Source organism: Octopus bimaculoides, chromosome 2 (assembly GCF_001194135.2).
Source record: "Octopus bimaculoides isolate UCB-OBI-ISO-001 chromosome 2, ASM119413v2, whole genome shotgun sequence".
In the NCBI taxonomy this organism is placed as follows: Eukaryota; Metazoa; Mollusca; class Cephalopoda; order Octopoda; family Octopodidae; genus Octopus; species Octopus bimaculoides.
Window position 1 is genome coordinate 87,285,788 of NC_068982.1, and position 11,939 is coordinate 87,297,726.

Here is an 11,939-nt window from a genome sequence, read left to right on the forward strand (position 1 = left end):
ATATATATATATATATATATATATATATATATATATATAAATATATAAAACAAAGATATTGAAATGTTACCTTAGAAATATATAAATTGTCCTGATATTGCAAGTTAAAATCTCCTTTTCAAAATTTTAATGAGATAAATTACATGTCCATTTTGTTGCTGTCAGATCCTAATAAAATTACAGTGTTTTTAAAGGGTGTAGACATTTGATGTTTCAACTGTGTTCCATGATCTACATTTCATTGTGGGTTGTGTGCACAAGAGAAAAGTGGGTCAAGAACTGTGAATCATTGTATTCACAGCATCTATTGACATTCATTCAATTAGAGCTGGTTGTTGACTGTGGGTTTGCTATTTTCTTTTTTTTATCAAAATAGCTTTTTAGTTATTGATATTGTGTATCAGACTATAATGTTTTTGCATTTGTCAAGATGGATTTTAAAAAGATTAGTGTGCATGCGTTGAGATACTCTTTGATCTGAATGTGTAGTGGCCAAATAGTACTGCCAATGTACAACTGGCACACTTGATCTCATATGTAGGCATATGACAGTTAGCAAGCCAGCATAGGATTATGTTATGAGTGAAGTGGTAGTGGTGGTCGTGGGGTTCTTCAACAGATATTTCCACAGGGAAATATCCTGAGAGGGCTAGCCATATATTTAGCTCTCTCTTCTGTGGAAAGCTTTGCAAATGGCAGTGTTTGTATTCTGACTAAAGTGTAGCAGCTTCAAGAAACAAGTGTTAGAAGAAAGATTTCATTTTGAAGTGGGGTTTGGGGCTTAGAAGATGACTGATAACATGCTGAGTATCTGTTGATTTTCAGTAACTTTTCGAATTGTCTAGTAGGAATGGTCCAATCTTCTGTTTATCTTTTATCTGTTTCAGTCATCAGACTATGGCCATGCTGGGGCACCATCTTCAAGAATTTTAGTTGAATAACTCGACCCCAGTACTTTTTATTAAGTCTGGCACTTATACTAGCAATCTCTTATGCTGAACTGCTAAGTTATAGGGATGTAAATACACAAACACCAGTTGTCAAGGAGTGGGGGGAGGAGACAAAGACACGTGCACGCATCCACAGATCTACTGTGGATGAACAGATCCTTAGAAGTAGCTTTCTGGTAAAATTTGGTTTTGAAATTACAATGATTTTGAGTTGGAAATCAAATGGAGGGAGGAATCTAGTGCAACTGGGAGGTTCAAAACCGAATCCAATACAATTCCAAAAAGGTAATGGAAATCAACAGATACATAGCATCCATTGTCTCACCTCCACTCTCCAAAAACATGAAAATCTTTTAGTTGAACATCCCAGTCAATGCCCCCAATTCATTGGTTACTGGTTTTCAATCTGCTGTCTTATGGTACCACAGATGGAATGGCATTTGAATTATTGGAGCTGCTGTTATAAGTTGTGTGTATGAAGGCTAGCAGGCTGAATGTTCAAGGTCACTGTCAAGTCTCTTTTGTATTGTAAAAGCTTAAACATGTACTCTACTAAAAAGTATAGAGTAATTTCTCAGTTCAACGTCAAATTGTCTTTTATATATAACTTGACATGAAAACAAATTAATAATCATTTGTTTAGATAGACAACAATGCATGTAGCAAAATTTGAACTTGTCTTGCAGTGGATTACATCAAGTATCTTAACTATTTTCTCTCTGTAATTACAAGGTATTTATATATTTGAAAATTCTGACTATTGTACATTTAGTCTATTGATATTAGTCTTTAGCTCCTTGAAATTTGTAGCAATCACACACATGCATGCACACACACACATGCACACAGAGAGGTATTTAGTAGCATAAATTTTGTAGGTAAATAGCTCGAATAGATTAAGGAAGTGTTCATGGAAGGATCTGAACTCGTGATCATCACTTAATCCACATGATCACAAAGTCTACACTTTTCTCATATATATTCTATACTAATCCTTGGTTTAAACCTATTTATTACCTTTCCCCTTTTAAATCACTTTATGGTCTGCAATACTCATGGCCAGCTTAATTTACCAACAAGAATTAATGTTCATATTAAAATTCAGCATTGCAAATTTTCGTATACATTTCATATGCAAATTAAAACATTTAAAATCTTTGAAAAACCAAAACAAAAGTAAGAAAGCTGAAACAAAGTATTTTATAGAACGTGATAATCAGCTGAATCAAACAAGGCAAAGCTTTATTATTCTATGAGAATGATAATGCTTTGCTTTGATGCAACTAAACTAAGAATTTTTAATTAATAGAATGAAATTGATTAAGAGCAGTGAGTTGATGTGAAGGATATTAAATGAATAAATTAAGCCATGCAATGTCAAAGTAAATGAAATGGGAAATAATGATGTTTAGTGAACTATAACTAGAAAACATAGCAAAGGTTTGTGCACAAGATAGCTTAGTGAATATGTTGTGAAGAAGAAGAAAAACTAGTGAGCAAGTCAAAGTAGAAAGCAAATAGTATAACATGTTATTGCAGAAGATGCATAAAAATGAAAAAGATGCATGAAAAGAGAAATAAGTTTGTTGTTGTTGATTTTGTTTGCAAGTAGTCCTGGTCAGCTGTGATTAAGCAGACCTACAACATAGAGATGGCCAATATTTAAGAGTAACACACAGGTCTAGCATCCAATACATATGTTCTACTTATGGACATATGAGGGTAACACTGTGATGTAAGTATTTATGTGTTGCTGGACGTAACAGAAGAAAGTTACTAATCACTGGTTTTGTTGAAAACTGTTTCAATTCCAAAAGTTAGAGATCTTAGCACCTTTCTTTCAGCAATATATTTCTTGAGACTATAACATGAAATTTTCTTTGACTCAAAAGTATTAGAGTGGAGAAAATGTAGTTACACACACATGGTAAATAGACAAAAAACTAGCAAGCTTGTCATGTGTGTGTGTGTTCACGCGTGCGCGTGTGTGCGTGCATTACATTTCTTGTTATGACTTCAGCTTCTTGAAATTTGTAGCTCTGCACATTTGAAGACCTGTGGAATAAAACATCCTTTACTTGAAAAACAAGTAGGGGTCAGAAGAGTGTCCAGCCTCAAATCTTGCCTTAAATCACCATCTAATCTATACTAGAAGGAAAAGCAGATGTTAAACAAATGAATAATATACTGTTGATGTCATAAGAACTTATAAACTTTGAGACTGTGAAATAATTCATTTTTGGAATGGTGAAACTTGAAACAGATAATGCTACAAATAATAGCATGTATAGATAGAGTTACAAAATCCTCTGAAAAGGAAAAGATTTTTAACCCGATAACACACTTTAGCTGTTTTGAGTTTCACTGCCCCAAAAAAGAATGGTGTGTGTGTGTTCTACGACTTGTTCACTTTTCCAAGGTTATATCAGGACCAATCAATGGTGTGAGGGATAACTGTTGAAAAGTCTATGAATCTTGTTTATTCACCAGCACTCTTGTGCATTAATAGCAATAACGCAATGAATTTTCCTACAAATAGGTGCCGAAAAGGATTCAGCAGACAAAGACTAGTTAGATTATCTTTTAAACACACAACACATTAAAGAGTGAGCTGGAAAGGCAACATATTTAACAGGTAGGACAGGAGCAGCTGGTCAGCTAGGGTTATAGACTAAAGTTCACCATTAAGATGCAATTCTGCACTAACAAGAAGTTTGGAATGTTACAATTGTAAACTAAAATTAAATTGTATCAAGACTGACAAAACAAGGTACCATTAGTATAAGAGAACAAAGGTGTTGAGAAATCACTATGCCACAAGTTGCTCAGTTACAGCTGATAGGAGCTACTGGACTAGTGAACTATCATAATGGTTCAAGTACAATGATGAAGTTTTGTAGTAATTATGATGATGATAAAACTGATGATGAATGTCACACTGAGTCCAACAAAACTAAGTGGCTGAAAAGTTATACTACCTATAAAAGAATTCATAAGCTGGAAGTGGGGGGGGGGGTATGTAGGAGGTAAACATAAAGACAGGAAGTAGTTCACGTATTCTTTTCTTGGTTTTATCAATTAAAAAGTATGTTGATTAAAGATTCTATTGTAATTCTTCAATTTAGAAAAATTGCCTATTTAAAGCAGCAAAAAATTTAGCTGGAAGGGATTTATTCTTGAAGTTGTTATAATCCTTGTTTACATTAGTAGTACATGGTATATTCCCTTTCAAAAGGAGGTTGTTCCTATTTTTGGTACCTGTCCTAGTATTGCTTAGGCTATTAGTTTTGCACTTTCTATATCACGTTTGTCACCATTACTATTGCTTATGTTAACAAACCAGTGCAGTATACAATTATTTCTGCTATTGCTATTCTGGGGTCTGCCCGTTGATTTCACTTTATGTTATGGGGGCATTTTCCAGTTATAATTACCCTTCTCTGTGTTTGTAGGTTCTGGGTTCCATGCGTACTTGCATGCTTCTTTCTTTAGTTCATTGTGTTAAATAGTAACCTATTCCCACAACCTGCTTCTGCTAGAGCATCATTATAATATTTTTCATTTTTCTAAACCTTATTCCCTGAAAGTCTAGATATGCATATAGTTAAACATATACAATTGATCCGCTTCAAGTGGATGGACCTTGAATAAAGTTGCTTGGACTCGTACCTAGTCAAAAGTAACTGGATGCAAATGCATTTGTGAGATGTCTATGCAGCAGAAATGTATGTCAGACACATTTAAATCAAATATACTGTACAATTTGTACTAATCTCCATATTCATTGTAATTGTCTTGGATATACACTCAGTAAATAGTTATAATCCAGTGAAGGAAACCCAGGATTTATCCATCGGATGAAATATATTGGGATTGCTAACCTTAAGTAATCCTAGGTGCTCCTTACAACTTGAGGAGATTAACCATAACTCGGATTATAACAGTGCTCATACAGAACCCATCTGGATACTTTATCCTTATCTATTCCTATACCTGTATTTCAAAGGGTCAGTCTTATTGCATTGTGTCATGCTGGATCTCCCTGAGAACTACATGTAGGGTACAAGTGTCTGTCGAGTGTTCAGCCACTTGCACATTAATTTCACGAATAGGCTGTTCTGTTGATTGGACCAACTGGAACCCCTGTCATCATAACTGATTTATATATATAAATGTAAGATCTGGAGATCGAGGTGTAGGAAGAAAGTTATTTTCAAGCAATCCATAGCAAAATACAAAAAACAACTTTCAGGGACGATAGTGGTTTATTGAGATGGAAGGTTATGGCTTTGGATATTTTTTTGTATTGAAATATAAGCTGAAAAAAAGTTCTTTTTATGTTTCATGGTAAGCGACCAGAGTTGCTGGGTGTGCAAAAAGGAATACAAGCGTTACGGAATGGAGTAGATAAGATCCAGGCTACATATATTTCATAGTGAGCAGAACCTCAGAAGCAGTAAATATCCAAGTGAGGTGCATACACACATTCTGATTGAACTTTCCAGGCGCCAACATGTACCTCCTTATGACAGTATAACATTCCATTTAATCAAGATATCCTCAGCCTGAAGAGTAGCCTGTGGTATACACCTCACTTGGATATTTACCACTTATGACGTTCTGTTTGCTATGAAACATGTAGTCCCGATCTTATCTATTCTTTTCTCTAACTCTTGTATCCCTTTGCATACACCCAGCAATCCTGATCACCTACCAAGAAATATAAAAAAAAAACTTTTTTCACTTACCTTGATATATATATAATATACCAATATGACATGGGTAATGAACTTGGTTGTAGAATGTGGATAATGAAGGGAAAGGAATTGTGATTCAAGATTTACATTTTGTTTAATGTTTCAGTGATTTTCTTTTGCATTTGACATTGAAATTGATAAAACAATTTTTAAAATTTTCATTTATATAAATCGAAATTTGGAGGGTTCTCTCAGATTTGAATTTGAAATCAGAAACAACACAAAACTGTATTTTGAAATTTAGATAATCACAAAAATTCTTAATGTTATTGGATTTTAATTAAAGTTTCTTATATTAATATCAGATTCCACAATTGAATTTCTGAAACCTCTAAATTTTGAAATTTGAAAATTCAAATTGAAAAACTGAAATCTACTTTTATTTTAATTCTTTCTCATTTGTAGTAACGGGGAAATCTAAAGGACAGACTTTATTTAAATTTTAACTATGAAAACAATAAGAATAACATAAACCAGACTGCATTTTCAACTGCATTGAGAAAGAGAATATATTGGTAAAGACAAAAATACAAGTACATGTTAAGTATAGATTACCAGAAAATAAACTGAAGAAATAGAGTGAGGTAGGTAAATCTGATTAGTAAATCTGTTTAGTGAGAAATAAAAACGAAAATGGACATGACCAAAATTAGGCCAAATGCTAAAATTTATCAAGAAAATCTTTCTCACAAAATTATGCCAGGGTGAAGTAAATATATAAAAGGAAACATGAAGCTCATCAATGAATGAATGAAGAAGAGCTGACTTGCACATCATGGCTTTGCTAACAGTGTAAACTGCTTCTAAACCAAATTTAGATCTCAACATAGGTTCATTGGGAGAAAGAAATTAAAAAAAGGAGGGGGGGGAATTTTCAGTGACTATTAAATATTAGAGATAAAACACCAAAATTACTTGCTGTAGACTGTATGTGTGTGTGTGTGTGTGTGTGTGTGTTCAGTATGTAAACCATTGGTAATAAAATTTAAACATAAATAACAGGAGCAAATGAATAAAATTTTGTGAGAATTTCATAGGTGAGGTGGCGATGGAATACTTTAAATAGTCTTTGATAAGTCTGCAGGATTAGTAAGGAAATATTAGATTTGCAATGAATGACATAATTATAAAGAAGTTGATAAGTAGTAGGATGGAAATAATCTATCAGAAAGGGAACAAGACGTAATAAGAAGAAATAAGAAATCAGAAGGGCTAAAACTGGAGGATACTAGAAACTGGAAGAAGAGAAAGAGAACAAGATAAGTACAAAAGAGAGTTGGGTGAAAAGGAGAGAGAAAGGAGATGAGTGAAATGATAGTGAACAGAAGAGAGAGAGAGAGAGAGAGAGAGAGAGAGAGAGAGAGAGAGAGAGGGAGAGAGAGGGAGAGAGAGAGAGAAAGAGAGAGAAAGAGAGAGAAAGGAGGACAAAGATATGAAGAGAATATGAAGAAAGAGGAAAGTTACAGAGAAATTTGAGACAGGGGGGGGCAGAAGCAGAGGGAGGGAGGCACAGTGAGATAGCAAGGTATAGATAGTGAGAGAGAGAGACAGAAAGAGAAAAGCCGGGATAGCAATCAAAGAGAAAGAGGTAGAGAGAGAGCTGACATCTAACCAATAGCAGCAGCAGTATTAGTAGTAGTAGTAGTAGTAACAGCAGCAGCAATAGCAGCAGCAGCAGTCAAAACTCACCTGTCATCTGACATAATCGCAACTAAAGGCTGCTGGTCTTGGTTAAATGGACCACTGCTGTCGTTCTTGGAAACAGTTGACCTGAACAGACAAACCACATTACAACACCAGAAATCTTGGAAACAACACTGTACATGTGCATGTGTGAATGTCTTTCGCATTGTATGTGTATTTCAGAGTGTGTCATTGAAAATGTGCATGCACACATACATGCCTTACACACACACTAGCACACATATATAAATAAATAAATGGATGCATATGAATCTAAATAAATGAGAGAGAAGAAGAGTATTTAATAACACTAAGCAGGGTGATTTATAATTCATTGGAAGTTGAATCTTCACAAACCAATACTCCATGTTTCTTGTGACTGATCTTTCAACGAACATTGAAAAATAAATAAAACCAAACAAATGACTCCTACCCAATGTATACAGTTTGTTGATACTATGTATAGTAAAAATATTATTTGAAAGATGTAAGTTATTTTTTTTTCTGTGGTGTGAAAAAAAGCACTTTGTATATACAGTAAAGTGGTTGGAGTTAGGAAGGGCATCTAGCCATAGAAACCTTGCCAGAACAGATATTGGAGACTAATGCAGCCTTCAGGCTTCTTGGATCCAGTTAAACCATCCAACTCATGCCAGCATAGAATACAAAAGTTATATGATCAGAATTCCATCAATCAATGAGTGCATGCCATTTTATTTAAAACTTGTATGCATTTTAAAAATTGGAGCTTTTTCATCATTACTCCGCATCGCATACCATTTTTTCATTGGCCATCATGACTAAATTTAGAGTGTCATTTCAATTCATGGCAATCATTCGATAGTAGTGTGCTACTTGTCAACCAGTACCTGCTGATTGTCAACCAGTAGTCAGCTGGTCAACATGTCTTTGTTTACATCAATTCCGCAATTTCCATAAAGAAAGAGGGAAAGGGCGTTAGTCAGCAGACAGCAGGTACTCACTTTCTCTCTCTCTCTCTTAAAAACACATGTCACTTGTGTTTTTAAGAGAGAGAGAGAGAGAGAGAGAAAGAAAGAGAGAGAGAGAGTGATAAGTGACATGTGCTTTTAAGAGAAAGAGAGAGAGAGAGAACCTGCTGACTAACACCCTTTCCCTCTTTCTTTACGGAAATTGCCAAATTGATGTAAACAAAGACAGGTTGGCCAGCTGACTACTGGTTGACAATCAGCAGGTACTGGTTGACAAGTAGAGCACTACTATCAAATGATCGCCCAATTCATATTTACAGAGAATTTATTTGGAATGGCCATACAATAGAATTTTTCGATAAATTAGACTGCTGTTTTCCAATTGAATATATGACACATGAATAAGTTCAAGATATAAGTGAATCAAGGCACTTGTTAATGATAGATATTGGTGATGACTTTGCAAAGACTGTCACAAAGAAATATCCATCAGAAAGAATATATTATTTGACAAGTAAATTGTAAGTAAAGAGAAATAACTGACATGTCATAACATGACTTCCCACATATGAAGTACTAAAAAGTTCCCCCACTCCACCCCTGCTATTTTTCAATAATCATCTAAAGGTCAGAAATTAGAAACTTGACATAATGGTATGTGAAGATTAAGATTCTTATATGTGTGTATATATACATATATATACATACTGTGTATGTATAACATGCATTATGAAATAAAAAAGAAAGTCAGCAGCAACAAAACAATATACAAGTAATAATAATAATAATAATAATCGTTCTAAAATAGGTGCAAGACCAAAAAAAAGTGGGAAGAAAAAACAGTTAATATTATTAACAACAGTATAAAACCAGTACTTATTTTATTGACCCCAGGAAGATGAAAGGCAAAAATAGATCTTGGGAAAATTTAATTGTTGTTGTTATTATTGTTTCTAAATTTGATATAAAACCCTACACTGGTGGGTGGGGGGGATTGAGAGTATAATTGATTGAATTAATACATTTGATACATCTTTTATAAAACACCAGAAGAATGACAGGTAACTTGACACTGGTGGGTGTGTAAAATTTAGTAATTCTTTATATTAATAATTGTTTCCAACATACACATAGGATTTGAAATTTAGGCAGAGAGGTTAGTTGGTAAAATCAGTACATGACCAGTACTTTATCAAACCTGGAGGGATGAAAGACAAAATTGGCCAAGGCAGGATTTGAACTGAGAATGTAAAAAGGCAGAACAAACACCACAAGCTATTTTGTCCAATGCTCCAACCATTCTGCCCATCTGAACAAGAATAATATTGATTTCATTATAATGATTCCTAACACAGGCACAACATATTTGCTAGCATAGACCTGAATTTTGGGAGTAGAGTTTAGCTGATAACATTAACACCAGTGACTGACTGGTACTTTATTTTATCAACTCTGAAAATAATGTTGAACTTGGTAGGATTTGAACTCTGACTGTAAAGATGAAAAACAATTATCTCAAATTATGGGACAAGGCCAGCAATTTCAGGGGTGGTGGGTACTTACTTTATCAACCTTGAAAGGATGAAAGTCAAAGTCAACCTCAATGGAATTTGAATTCAGAACATGAAGACAGATGAAATGCCGCTAAGCATTTTACCTGGCGTGTTAATGATTCTGCCAGCTCACCACCTTAATTCTAATACTAATATCAATAATTAAGAACTATTAGCACAAATTCTATAAAGAAATGAAAGAAAAATTGAATGTCCTTTTAATTACTGTTAATCAATAAATGGTTATAAATTTATTTCTGATCTAAAAGATAAAATTTTAATGTTAAAAAAACAGCAAAAAAGGAAACATTTTCTCCATATCCTTCATAGAAGTTGACAGATGGCTTCAGATTTACAGGAAAGAGAGAAAACTGGGCTCATCCTGTTATCCTATTTTGATTGAAATACATTACCTTTGTTTTAATCAGTTTTGAAAAGACTGAAGAATTTATTAATACATTATCTGTGTTAAGATGGTGCTGGAAAATATATCAACATGAAATTTTGTTGGAAGGTTTTAATTTAAACTACTTTAAAACAAAGGCTTTTTTTTTCATTGAACCAAAGGTGATCTCAGGCAAGTTGGTAAAATGAGATTTATACATTAAGCTAATTGTAATGGCATTAAACTCATTTAAATTACATGAACTGCTCCCAATGAAGAAACCAGCCTCCATCATAGATAAAGTTTCAAACTATTGCGACAGAAGCAGCAGATATTTTTCTTATGATTTTGTTTCCCAACTGCCACCACTTGGTTTTATGCTGAGCTCACTTCATTTTCAGGCATTAAAAAAAAAAATCTGAAAGGTTATTTTTACCCTTTGAAACTTAATTTTAGTTAAATGAAACTAGGGTGGCAGTAATTAACACGCAGGATTGTTAATTCTATGTTAATGCAACAGTATTAAAAATAATATCTGTGCAAACCTTAATATTATTTTGCTTACATTTTTGTATAGAATGAAGCAAGTGTTTATGTTAAGTGGGGATCTAACAAGAAACATTTATAGATAAGGCATTAAATGTTTGTCTAAAGGAAAACTCTAGAAGAACTCTTTTGCAAGAAGTGATTGCTGATGATGAAATGAAAAGCACTAGTTTAAGAGGATAGAGGATGGCAGAGGAGACTGTAGTACTCTGTGTTACATGGGCTTTATCGTCACTCACAAGCAAGTATGACCTGGTAACTCATACTACACTTTTGTTAATTCTTTCAGAAGTAGACAAACAGCTCTTTCAGACTCATCACTCTTGACCTAATAGAATATTCAAGATGTGACAGTTGGAAGGAGAAAGAGCTGCACTAGCAATCAGTTGGTACTCATTTTCAGTTGATTAGACTGGAGCAACATGAAATAATGTGCCTTACCCAAAGACACAAGCCACTGCTTGGTTCAGGAATTGAACCTATAACCTTATAATCATGAGCTCAACACCCTAACCATTAGGCTACATGTCATATAGCAGCACTAAAAAGTATGAAGGTATCAGTTTCTAGATCTAACTTGTTATGACACAGATGTTAAGTGACATATACCACTGTACTAGAGAATATACATTAAACTGGTTTTCTATTTGATGCGAGCAGAATAACTGAACAATGTCTTTTTCAACAACATTAGTAGAGATTATCTTCAAGTGGCAATCTCTGAGACTATACCACCACTTCTTGATGCTCAAAATCTCATTAATATAAAAGACTAGCAGAAATACCCGGCTTTGCCCGGGTTAAAGAGAATAATGAAATCTAAAAACGCTGTCTAGACTACGCAACCCTCAACTGTTAGTAGCTACGATACCATATTTCTACATTAATAACTCTCCAATCCATGCCAGCATGGAACATAGACATTAAGTGGAATGCCAGTCTCTCATCTGGGAAGGCCTTGAAATCAATGTTACCAACTGGGGACTATGTGCGTCGCAGTGATAATAAAAAGACTCAAAGGAGGTCTGCAACGAAATAATTTTACTCAACACTTTGCAAGTGAATCAGTGGAGGCAAAGATGCGTCTCATTTACTTGACAATTTATGCATCACAT

The 11,939-nt window shown here is 34.2% G+C and overlaps 1 protein-coding gene across 2 annotated transcripts in view; it reads right to left on the minus strand.

The window, feature by feature from the left end:
- Positions 1-7,376: 7,376 nt before the first annotated feature.
- Positions 7,377-11,939, minus strand: part of LOC106875748 (uncharacterized) — a 67,400-nt gene continuing 62,837 nt past the window's right edge. For both annotated transcript variants that reach the window (XM_014924003.2, XM_052978418.1), the window contains exon 4: positions 7,377-7,477. In XM_014924003.2, coding sequence (XP_014779489.2) covers positions 7,393-7,477 — 85 coding nt within the window. In that variant the 3' untranslated portion in view covers positions 7,377-7,392. The remainder of the gene's footprint in view (positions 7,478-11,939) is intronic.